The 12,687-nt window shown below is 37.4% G+C and overlaps 1 protein-coding gene across 2 annotated transcripts in view; it reads right to left on the bottom strand.

Moving 5' to 3' along the window:
- INO80 (INO80 complex ATPase subunit) overlaps positions 1 to 12,687 on the bottom strand; it is a 136,496-nt gene that overhangs the window by 56,694 nt on the left and 67,115 nt on the right. For both annotated transcript variants that reach the window (XM_041743315.1, XM_041743314.1), the window contains exons 20-24: positions 9,719 to 9,886; positions 9,381 to 9,514; positions 7,536 to 7,603; positions 6,743 to 6,836; positions 5,801 to 5,972 (exon numbers count right to left, since the gene is read on the bottom strand). In XM_041743315.1, coding sequence (XP_041599249.1) covers positions 5,801 to 5,972; positions 6,743 to 6,836; positions 7,536 to 7,603; positions 9,381 to 9,514; positions 9,719 to 9,886 — 636 coding nt within the window. The remainder of the gene's footprint in view (positions 1 to 5,800; positions 5,973 to 6,742; positions 6,837 to 7,535; positions 7,604 to 9,380; positions 9,515 to 9,718; positions 9,887 to 12,687) is intronic.

Raw genomic sequence — 12,687 nt, 5'->3', positions numbered from 1 at the left:
CAAGGGATTTCTGGAGTAGAGTTCCAGTAGTGTATCTGAAGTAATACAGCTGCATAATTTGTGCACTTTCTCATGTGTGTTAGTATCTCTAGGACAGCCATGGCAACAAAAGTGAAGACATAAAAAGTTTAATATGCTACACTTATTACTTCTGTCTCTAATGTACTTGGCTTGTTATCTACTAAAGCAAAGCAAATGCTCATCTTTTCAGAATCAAGTTAGCTGCTTCTCAGAATCATGAGTTCATATAGTAGCTAACTAAAAAAAAAATTTTTTTAACTTGCCTAATAACTTCATTAGGGTACTTACTGGTTATCATGCCCAAATTTTCTTCCTACCCCCACAAGATTTAAAGATGGACCCCACATTTATGTCAGTCCTTTTCAAATCTTTCATGACTTTTCTCATCCTTAAGTGTAACTAACCATCTGAATTACAGTATTTCTCCAGTTATACTATTGGAACATTTACTGAAAATAGTAGGGGCACCTGGGTGGCTCAGTGGTTGGGCTTCTACCTTTGGCTCAGGTCATGATTCCCGGACCCTAGGATGGAGTCTTACATCAGGCTCCCCCACAGGGGCCTGCTTCTCCCTCTGCCTATGTCTCTGCCTCTCTCTGTCTCTCATGAATAAATAAAATCTTTAAAAAATATAAGCATAAGCATAAGCATAGTTATAAGTCTATTTCCAGTGAAAATAAAAACTCTGATTCCACAGTAGTAAAATCCCTATTTAAACAAAGTGATCTTTCATAGGATTGTAAATTATATTAAGAATGCCAGAAATATTTTTCTAGACCTCAAAAACAGCAAAAAAGTCATATCAGGCATGAGAGGCACAAAACACATATAATGAATTTATCCCAAACAAGAGAGTCCAAGACTTTATATTTAAAATTAACTGAAAAACTCAAACATCAGCACAACAGATAATTGTAACCTATAAGTCTTAGCACTCTTAGCCAATCTTTGAGGAGTTATTTATTTTATTTTTTTTTAAAGATTTTATTTATTTATTCATGAGAGACATAGAGAAAGAGAGAGAGAGAGAAGCAGAGACACAGGCAGAGGGAGAAGCAGGGTCCATGCAGGCAGCCCAATGTGGGACTCGATCCCGGGACTCCAGGATCATGCCCTGGGCTGAAGGTGGTGCTAAACCGCTGAGCCACCAGGGCTGCCCAAGTTATTTTTTTTTTAAAGACACTTTTTGTCAAAAAAAAAAAAACTTTTTTTAATGGAAAACTGGCAGGATCAGAGCAGACTATGAAATTTCAAAGGGTGGCTTTCAGGTGTGTATGTACGCTAAAATATCATGCATCTTAAGTTTTAACTTTTATATTCTTAACTAATGAATTTTGGAAATCTAAAGGATTAGGTGTCCAAAATTTCATTTTCTACTCTTCTTTGCATAACAGACAAAACCAGTGTTCTCTAGATAAATACTTCGTGAATAAGAAAAACTTAGGTTAGATAAACCAGTGTAAGAAACAGGACAGTCATGGTGACAGGCATATTCTAACAAAGCCATTTTTGGGGGTCAATTCTCATAATAAATCACTTTGCTCAACCTTGGATACCGTGGGTTCTTCTAAATTAGTTATCTTTACTTATACAATCTCCAAAACCCAGGGATATAACAGTTACATACCAGAATATACTAAGACAGAGACGGACCTTGACTATTCACTGTATGTCAGAGTTACTACAATGAAATGTGCATTCAGCTCTCTGAGCAACTTCTGGTGTTCTCTTTCACATTCAGAAAGTCAGACTCTTCTTTAAGTTCCAAATGTTAGTTTCTTTTATTTTCTTACTATTAAAAAGAATGATCCAGAATGGTCTACGTGGGGATTAATACTATGCCTATTAATACTATAAGGTCATATAATGCTCTATTTCTCAAACTGTGAGTAGTGAGGGTCATGAAATAATTTTTAGTAGGTTCCAACTAACATTAAAAAAAAAGAACAAAAGGAAAAAATCTGGATACAGGGATCCCTGGGTGGCGCAGCGGTTTGGCGCCTGCCTTTGGCCCAGGGCGCGATCCTGGAGACCCGGGATCGAATCCCACATCAGGCTCCCGGTGCATGGAGCCTGCTTCTCCCTCTGCCTATGTCTCTGCCTCTCTCTCTCTGTGACTATCATAAATAAATAAAAATTAAAAAAAAAAACAAAACACCACTAAAAAAAAATCAGGATACATTGTACATGAAGGTTAAGTATTATTTTGTGAATATTGTTATAAAAATTTATATATGTATATGCAGTATTTCGTGTATCTATAACACTTACCAGGTTGTGATATAAAATACTCTTTAAAAAAATATTCCTGTGTTATGGTTACACTTCAATAGCCACAGATCTAATGGACTTTGTTATAGTTTTATTAATTGTTACACATGGAGACTCAACAAAATAATTCCTTATTCAGAAGTTAGGGCAACCTTTAAGATACTATGTAAAGATCATTCTGCTTAATTGAAAGCAGTAATTTCTTTTTTTTTTTTTTTTTTTTTTTTTTTTTTTTTTTTTTTTGAAAGCAGTAATTTCTTAAGACAGATTAACAAACTGGCAAAATACACTGCCTGGTTGATACCTCAATATATACATGTTGGTGATAAGGATGATGAATTCAAAAGCGGAGCTTTTGGGGATCCCTGGGTGGCGCAGCGGTTTAGCGCCTGCCTTTGGCCCAGGGCGCGATCCTGGAGACCCGGGATCGAATCCCATGTCGGGCTCCCAGTGCATGGAGCCTGCTTCTCCCTCTGCCTATGTCTCTGCCTCTCTCTCTCTCTCACTGTGTGCCTATCATATAAAAAAATAAAATAAAATAAAATAAAATAAAATAAAATAAAATAAAATAAAATAAAATAAAATAAAATATAAAATAAAAAATAAAATAAAATTAAAATTAAAAAAAAAAACAAAACAAAAGCAGAGCTTTTGTATGCTTAGTGTTTCTAAGCATACAGAATTAGCTTTCAGCTACCTGCAACTCACTGGTTATGGACATGGTAAGCCCCTATGACAGCAAATGTCCATCCACAACATGAAATAAAATTAAAAAGGAAATGAAGGGATCCCTGGGTGGCGCAGCGGTTTGGCGCCTGCCTTTGGCCCAGGGCGCGATCCTGGAGACCCGGGATCGAATCCCACATCAGGCTCCCAGCGCATGGAGCCTGCTTCTCCCTCCGCCTGTGTCTCTGCCTCTCTCTCTGTATGACTATCATAAATAAATAAAATTAAAAAAAAAAAAAAAAAGGAAATGAAAGTGAATCTAACTTCAATTAGATAACCTTATAGATTTCCGTGTCAATTCCCCATAAGGCATACTGCCATATCTCAATTTCTCAGGAAATTCATTAACTGATACAAGGACCTCGCTGAACAGATACAGTGAATACACTACTTTATTTTCAGAAAATAGAAGAATACAAATAAGGGAAGGAAGATCTTTGAGAGTTAAGTAAGATGTAGGTGTCTACATAAGAAGGCATAATAAGGGGATCCCTGGGTGGCGCAGCGGTTAGGCGCCTGCCTTTGGCCCAGGGCGCGATCCTGGAGACCCGGGATCGAGTCCCACGTCGGGCTCCCAGTGCATGGAGCCTGCTTCTCCCTCTGCCTCTGTCTCTGCCTCTCTCTCTCTCTCTCTCTCTCTCTCTCTCTCTGTGACTATCATAAATAAATAATAAAAAAAAAAATTAAAAAAAAAAAAAAAAAAAAAGAAGGCATAATAAGCCCCTAGGAGAATGGTGCTTCCTGTATCAAAAAAAAAAAAAAAAAAAAAAACTAGCAATGATTTATAACTATAGTAATGGAAATTACCAAATGTAGCTGAACTAGTCTATAGGAGGAAGTCAGGCAACTTGACCAGGTATAGCAATATCTCACTAGTAGGAAATGGCCTTGCCACCACTGACTACATTATTCCAACAGGACTGGAACCTAATTCTACTCTCCTTTTTGCATTACCAACCTCTCCAGAGTCCAAAAAAGTACATAAAGCAATGCTTGAGAAACCAATAGGGAAAACAGAAGGAAATCATATGGGTTCTTCAGTGTAAGGGGGCAAATACCAGATCCAACCAAAGAATATCCAATATTCAATAGCAATTAACTGTAAGTCTAAAGACCATTAATTTTCTAGCGAACACCAGGAAAACGCCCTGTCTTCTTAAGTTTTAATTTTGTTGAAGGACCGCAACATATAAATAGACAAATCTTTTTTCAAAACTTTCAAAACTCTACAGTGTTCCCCATTTCATTCAGAATAAAACCCAAGTCCTTGCAATAAGTGATGATATCCCTTATGATGTGGACTTATATCTATAACCTTATTTCCTGTCACTTTCTCACCTATTCTACAATGGCTAAACAGTTATATGAAAAAGTGTTCAACATCATTATTTTTCATGAAAATATAATTTCAAATCACAATGAGGTAACACTACAAATGCAACAAAATGGACTGACAATATCAGGTATAGGCAAGGAGGATGAACAGCAACAGACTTCTCACACTGCTAGTGGGAGTATTCATTTCTAAAACCTTTTTGGAAAAAGGCTTGGCAAGGACTGCTAAATATAAACATACATATGCCTGATGATGCAGTAATTTCATTCCTAGATATAAACCCCAAAGAAACTAGTACTTATATTTATCAAAAGACATGTACAAGAATATGCATTGCACTTTTTAAAAATATATATGTTTTTAATTTTTATTTATTTATGATAGTCACAGAGAGATAGAGAGAGAGGCAGAGACACAGGCAAGAGGGAGAAGCAGGCTCCATGCACCGGGAGCCCGACGTGGGATTCGATCCCGGGTCTCCAGGATCGCGCCCTGGGCCAATGGCAGGCGCCAAACCGCTGCGCCACCCAGGGATCCCTAAAAATATTTTTTAAAAAATGTTTATTTATTTATGATAGTCACACAGAGAGAGAGAGAGAGAGAGGCAGAGACACAGGCAAAGGGAGAAGCAGGCTCCATGCACCGGGAACCCGACATGGGATTTGATCCCGGGTCTCCAGGATTGCGCCCTGGGCCAAAGGCAGGTGCCAAACTGCTGCGCCACCCAGGGATCCCATGTGCCACCCAGGGATCCTGCATTGCACTTTTATTTATAATAACTCCAAAATGGAAGCAACCTAAATATCCACCAACAGTAGTACAGGTTATAAAATTGTGGTCTCTTTGTTCAAATGGAATATTTCATAGTATTACAAAAAATGCTACAATGCAATGTGGATGAATCTCACAGACATAATATTGAGGGAAAGAAGCTGGACACAGAAGTGCACACAGTGGATAATTCCACTTAAATTAAGGTCAAGAACAGGCAAAAATAAGCTACAGTGATAGCAGAGTTGTTTTGTTGGTTCATTCTGAACTGGAGGTATTAAATGGGAAGATGCATGAGGGAGACTTCTGGGTGCTGGAAATAAATGTTCTATACCTTAATCTAGGTATAGTCTAGTAGTTACACAAGTGCATACACATGGATAAATTCAAAGAATTGTACATTTAAAAGTTCTGTATACTTTACAGTAATATATGCAAAATACATGTTAAATATACACACAGGCACAAGTACACACACTATTTTTATATATAGATCCATAAACATACAGAATGCCTATGAAGTAATAGTAAAGCTATAACTCAATACACTGCTCCCACTCGAGGAACTTGTGGCTCCATGAGGCTATCACTGATTTTACTATTCCTTTTACTGATGCAAAGAGAAGGGAAGGGAAGTACCACCACAGATAGCTGATAGTGAAATTAAGTGCTTACCTTTAACAAAGGGCAGCTGCAAAGGTTGGGAAAGGAGAGTGGAAAATTAACCCCAAGAAGGAAATCCTTGTTTCTCAGATATCTCTGCTGGCTCTCCCCTTCTGGCTCTCCCCAGGAGCGCAGCTGATGGAGCCTGTAGGAGGCTTTCAGAGACAGGAAAAGAGCTAACCATCTGAAACAGACCACAGCAGACATGCTTATTCAGTGCTCCATGGAGGTTTGAGGGTAGTTCAGAGCAGCGAGGAACCTTGTCTTTCATTCATGTCTCTTTTTTGTACATCTCGAGTATTTTAGAAACAGTTCTTTCCTACTTTCAGATGAAGCCATTTCACACTTTTCTTCTATAAATTCTTTGGCATGACTTGGTTTGCTACTATGAAAACTAAAATCTTCCGTAAAGCTCCTCTCAGTGCTAAAGAATATTTGGCTCTATCACAAAAATTCTGTTATAAAAACATCCTCACATTAGAGAGATAGCTTTTTCTAACGAGGTCACTATTTATCACATAAATATAAAATAGTAACATAAGTGAAAGCCATTATTCCAAAGAAAAAGAACACAGAACTAAGTTTCCCAGAATACTCAAAGCAGGCTATGCTGCAATTACTAACAACTAAAGGACTCACTGGCCACTATTTGTCCTAGAGATGCAGATACAACACAGTAGACTAACTAGAAATTAAGAAGATTTAAAGACCTTCTGGTAGTATCTGGGGAGGAGAGTCGAAATAATTTTTATTTAACGTATATCATGAAGCATCATGCAATTATTAAATGATCAAAAGAAAATTATGATTCCCTTATAAAAATTTTTACTCTGAACAAGAAAAAAATAAAAGGCTTGCTAAGATGATATAATATAAAGTATTTAATTTCACAGTTCAACCTCTCACCCTGTTTATTCCCAAATGCTCTCTCAACAAATCAAGCAAACTTCTCACCTGGCCAAAAGTCCCTGAAGCATGAGGTTTGCCATTTCTGCTGGAGATACATCAATAAAGCGAAGGAAGGAGAAACAACTTTCTTCATTAACACCTGGAATATCAAAGGACAAAGTGAAATCCAAAAGCAAACCAAGAGATAACAGTCAACTAAAGCTACTGAACTGCTATTGTTTTATTTAACAATGAAAAGATATATAAGGTTTCGCCCCAGCCCCAATGATGGAAGTCAGGGTGTTATAATTTTGTACTACAACCCCAAATGGGAGAGGCAAACCTATAAGATATAGCATATATGAGCCAGAGTGGAACTGGCTTATCAGCTACCTTTGGGCTTTTTGGATTCTTGGCTAACTGCCTTTCTCTTTTTATCATGGTAGGAAAAAGAAAAGTATAGAGCTAAAAGATTCTGAACCTTTGCCTTAATTCTCTGGACAACGCTCAAAGTTGAGCTCCTCCTTTCTCTTAGACTAAGGAGGAAGGAACCAAGTCACATTAATGAAACTCCTGCATTGTCTATGTCAAGTTTCAAGGGTGTAAGAAACTCTTAAGAGGCAGGTATAAACTAAAGATGGAAGGTCAGTTTAATAATTTTTTTATTGCTTCCTATTATAGCTGCAACTCATAGCATCTACAGAAGAAGACAACTAATTTACTTAAAACTTATCAAGACTCTATAATAAAGACCTAGCATGCAGGCAAAACTATGGCTAGTTGAAAATAAGTCACTCAGCAAAACAGAGCATTCTGTGAACCCTGGCCTACTTTCCTTCCCCCAAATCAGAACACGTACCTTTTCTGTGAAAGAGAGACTCCTGGATATAGTCTGGTGCAAATGGAGAAAGAAGAACCCTTAACCACCTGTAAAATCAGTAAATAAAATAAAATAAATCCAACCCAAATATAAATATTGGGAAGTTAACTAGACTGGAGGCTCAAAACTAAAAATAATGTTTTAGATTTAAAACAGTTTCTACTTTTTTTTTTTTTTTTAAGATTTTATTTATTTATTCATGAGAGACAGAGAGAGAGAAGAAGCAGAGACACAGGCAGAGGAGAAGCAGGCTCCATGCAGGGAGCCTGACGCGGGACTCCATCCGGGTCTCCAGGGTCATGCCCTGGGCTGAAGGTGGTGCTAAACCGCTGAGCCACCCAGGCTGCCCCTGTTTCTACTTTTAAAAGGCCTATTGTCATATTGCTAGGCAAAAATCATTGCACAAATGTCAGAAAGTAATACAGATAATACAGTAATACAGAAATTAATACAGATATAAGAAAACAATACAAGTTTAAAATAGTCTCAATTTTAAGCTATCCCAATCCCAATTTAAAGCTATAAGTTACCATATACTATATGAAAGAATTTATCCCAATTTAAAGAATCCAATTTAAAGCTATAAGTTACCATATACTATATGAAACAAACAGCACTATATAGCTCTGGTCTATATCCCCCTGCCCATCTAGTTGAGTAACAGCCAGGAGTTATCACAGATAAAGACTTTTTTTGGGCAGCCCCGGTGGCCCAGAGGTTTACAGCTGCCTTCAGCCCGGGGTGTGATCCTGGTGACCAGGGACTGAGTCCCACATTGGGCTCCCTGCATGGAGCCTGCTTCTCCCTCTGCCTATGTCTCTGCCTCTCTGTGTGTGTGTCTGTCATGAATAAATAAATAAAATCTTAACAAAAATATTTTTTAAAAAAATATATTTTAGAGAGAGAGCGTCAGCATAGGAGAAGGGGCAGGAGGAAAGAGTGAGGGAGAGAATCTCCAGCAGACTTCCCGCTGAGTGGGGAGCCTGACTTGGGGTTCAGTTCCATGACCCTGAGATCATGACCTGAGTCGAGATTGGGAGTTGGACACTTAATAGACTGGAGCCACCCAGGGACCCCACAGACAATGAATTCTTAAAATTAAACCCAAGAAATGTGTCTCAATTTCAGATTCATTAGGCTAAATATTGATTATTTTGATAATGCTGCTTATACTGTTTCTCTATAGAAGGAACTCTCCAAATCTAGAATTCTCAAATGTTGATGTGCATAAGAATCCTTTGGGAGCTTGTCAAAAAATCCAGAAGCCAGGGCTATCCTTACTTACAGGTATAGAATGAACCTATACACCTATTTTCTGAATGGAATTGGTCTCTAGCGTATTATATTAACCATCACTTCACCTTTACTAAATCTGTCATGGCTGATTCCAGGAGGAAGATAAATTTGATTAACTTAAAATACAATCAGTTATCCCACAAGTGCTAGTCCCATTATAAAATAAGGCACCACAAAACAAGTTCAGTACTGGAGTGGAGACATTTAGTGATCTCTCTTGGTACGTGTTCCCAGACGAATGTGCATTCCTCATTCAGAAAGGAAACCAGAAAAAATAAAAAATAAAAAAAAAATAAATAAAAAAATAAATGGAAACCAGAAATGGCTACAGCAGTTAAGGACATCCAATTAAACCCTTGATACTGTGCAGATTCCTATTACAACATCTCTCAATAAATAGCTGTCCATCATATGCTTAAATATCTCATTGTTGGGGAAATCAGATACTTTCCACTAAACCTCCAAGAGCACTAAGCCACAAAACCTCAAATTACAAAAACAACCTTAGAATAAACAGCATGTACTCACCTGTCTCGTGAATGGTTGAAGACCCTGATCTGTCCATGACGGTAGATAAACTTTGAAATCTGGTATGGCTTTAGGGAAATATGAAACGGAGACCAAGTTTCTTGTCGTTCAAATAACTCTGGGTGATTACACACCTAAAGAGGAAGGAAAATGAGACACCACTGTCATGCGCAGAAATGATGAGGCATCCCAAACTCTGAATATTCACCTATGTGAATATATACTTTCTCATTTCATCTCTTTTGAACAGCCTTTGTTTATTTGGCAGAAAGGTTAGATCCCTTTTCTTGAAATGGGTTAATGAAGACAACTCCAAGGCAGCTGACCTACAATCTTACCTTCCTAAACTGCATGACTAGATTCATGAGGCTGCTGGTGGTGGTCTGTGCTTGCTGGGTAGAGCCCATAGAAGACTGCAATAAATCCTCAATAGAAATTTTGTTCTTTAGTGCCTGATATAGCAGCTTCTGTCGGCTGGTCAGCTGGCAATACATTAGAATCTCAATCTAAAAATCAATAAGGACATTTATATTTTGAAGTTTATAAGAGAATTCAGCATCACCGTTAGAAACAAATGCAAGCCAGATTATGATTGAACAGACAATATCCATATCTCTAGAAACTCAGTATCTCTATAAACCTGTGATATGGCTAATCATCCAGAAAAATATGCTTTTCTTGACATTCTTCCCTGTCATTTATTCACTCTGCATACTGTCCCTGAGAAAGCTCTTCCATTTCCAATAGCACCAACTGCTATCCATTGCAGTACCTTGCAAAAGTATTTTCCTGAACATTCTCAGCCCCATATTTTCAACTACCCACTATAATAGTACCAGTCAGGGAGTCAGTGGAAAAAAAAAATCTTTTCCACAATTTACTAAATTAATTAACAGCATTACATTCACTCAGTAACCGAAAAAGAAATTTCAATCAGCTCTGGGTTTTCTTTCTTTCTCAATGCCCATGTTCTGTCATTTCCTAAATCCCTCAAGTCCACCTGGAAATTAGCCTCTAATAATCATCCTTTCTGACCACTCTCATTGTTTTACTGCAGAATCTCATCATATCTAATCTAGACTGCTACTATCTGGGAGGAGTGTCTTCCTGCCTACAGTCTTTACTGGTTCTAAGAAACTTTCCATATAAATCTTAAAAGGTGATTCCAAAGTTGAAAAACCTTCAGTGTGTATTACTGTCTATAGTAAAACATCAAAAATTCTCTGGGAAACGGAGGTGGTCTCCCATACTCTAACCAACCACAACTGTCCCAGTCTCCTCATCACCATGTCCTCCTATATATCTTACCAACAATGCTCTGAATAATGTTTGCTAAACATGCTGCATATGTGAATGTTGTTCTACCTCTGTTCACAATGCTCTGGTTGCTTAGCATCCACCTGCTTCCTTACCACATTTTCCTAGTAAATGCCAATTTACCATTCCAGACCTAGCTTACATATGTCATCTCTGCTTTGATGCCTTCTCTAACCTTCCTTAACAGAACTATTCTCTTATCTGTGTTCCTATTATACTTCACATAGACAATCACTGTATCTCTTATGATACAATATTAGTTTAGTTATATATTTATCTCCCTTGGAAATCTGAATGGAACCTGAATGGAACCTGGATACTACATCTTTATATACCAGTGGCTAGCAGGCAATAAGAGTTTAATAAAGAAATTATTATTTAAAAACAGATCAGAAACAATACTGATGTTTAAGAAATCTTAAGAAAAATACTATGCATAGTGATTAAGAATCATACTACATCTTCTAACCACATCCCCATTCACCAAGTAGCAGAAATTATGACACTGCTAGTTTTTTAAGCCCCTTCTGATATAAAAGAATTCATTGTTTTATATAGTATTTTCCTTCTATCAGGTATATCTGTGCAACACTGCTCTTTAGTTAAAACCAGCCAGTTTCACAAAACAGTCATCAAGTTTTCTTAAAAACAAATAAAATAAAAGTACACGATACTCTTCTCTTTAAAGGTACATCCCCACCACAATCTTCCAAAGAGAGTTACCAATTTCAAAATAATCAAACCTTCTGACAGTGATATAGGAGAACCACCTGATATCATCAAGAACCTTGGAAGATGCCTTGTAGGCAGAGAGTAGAATTGTGAGAAACAGGTGGGATATATGGAAGATGGGGAAAAACTCTGAAGGACTAGGTACTGGGAGGAAAGAAGAAGAAAGCAGAATATGGAGAGGATTCACAGGAGATAAGAAAAAAATAATAGAAGTCTGATAAGGATTCAAAAAAAGATATTTATAACCAAAAAAATGTAGTTTTTAAAGTAATCTCTACATCAAACATGGGGCTCGAACTCATTATCCCAAGTTCAAGAGTCACATGTTCCACTGACTGAGCCAGCCAGGCACTCTAACACACCAAAATTACTGGCTTAGTATGAGAAAAAATATTACAACCCGAAGCACACTCAACTTCTAAATCTAATTCTCGGTTTACAGAAATAGAGGAGACCAAAGAACGTTTTAAACAACACCACAATGATGCAATTAGCAAAATCCTCTATGTGGAAAACTCTAGGAAAAGTAACTCAGTTTCTTCAACAGGGAAAAATAATAGGGAGGAATTAAAAGATAATTAAGACATGTATCACCCAAATGCTATGTGTGGGCCTTTCTCGGATCGCAATTTTAAAAGTTCTTTAATTGTTTAACAGAGAAAAGAGGGAGGCAGGGAGAAGTTGGGAGGAAAACGGAGGGAAGAGAAACACACAGAAAGAAAAATGGGGAAATTGAGCAATGACTGGATACATGACATTACAATGGAACTATTGTTTTCTTTAGCAGAGGTGATAATATATGGTTATGTCTAATTTTTTTTTAAGATTTATTTATTTGAGAGAAAGAAAGAGAACACATACAAGTGGGGGGAGGGGTAGAGGGAGAGACCAGAATCCTAAAGCAGACTTCCTGAATGAGGAACCCGATTCTGGGGCTTGATCACAGGATCCTGAGATCACAACCTGAGCCAAAATCAAGAGTTAGCCACTTAACTGAGCCACCCAGGCACCCCATAGTTATGGATTTTTTAAAAGATTAAATTTTTTAAAAAAGGCGAAATTTTTAAAGATATATAAGAACATATTTGTAAATGAAATAAGACATCTGAGACTTGCTTCAGAATAGTCTAGAGGGATGGGGATAGAAATGAGTTGATCACTGTTGAAGCTGTATGATGACTACAAGAGGGTTTGTATACTATTTTTTCTACTTTTATAATGTCTCAAGTTCATCATAATAAGAAGTATAAAACAAAAA

This window comes from Vulpes lagopus, chromosome 2, assembly GCF_018345385.1.
Source record: "Vulpes lagopus strain Blue_001 chromosome 2, ASM1834538v1, whole genome shotgun sequence".
NCBI classification, from domain to species: Eukaryota; Metazoa; Chordata; class Mammalia; order Carnivora; family Canidae; genus Vulpes; species Vulpes lagopus.
The sequence above is the reverse complement of the archived record's forward strand: the minus strand, read 5'-3'. Positions and strand labels throughout refer to the sequence as shown.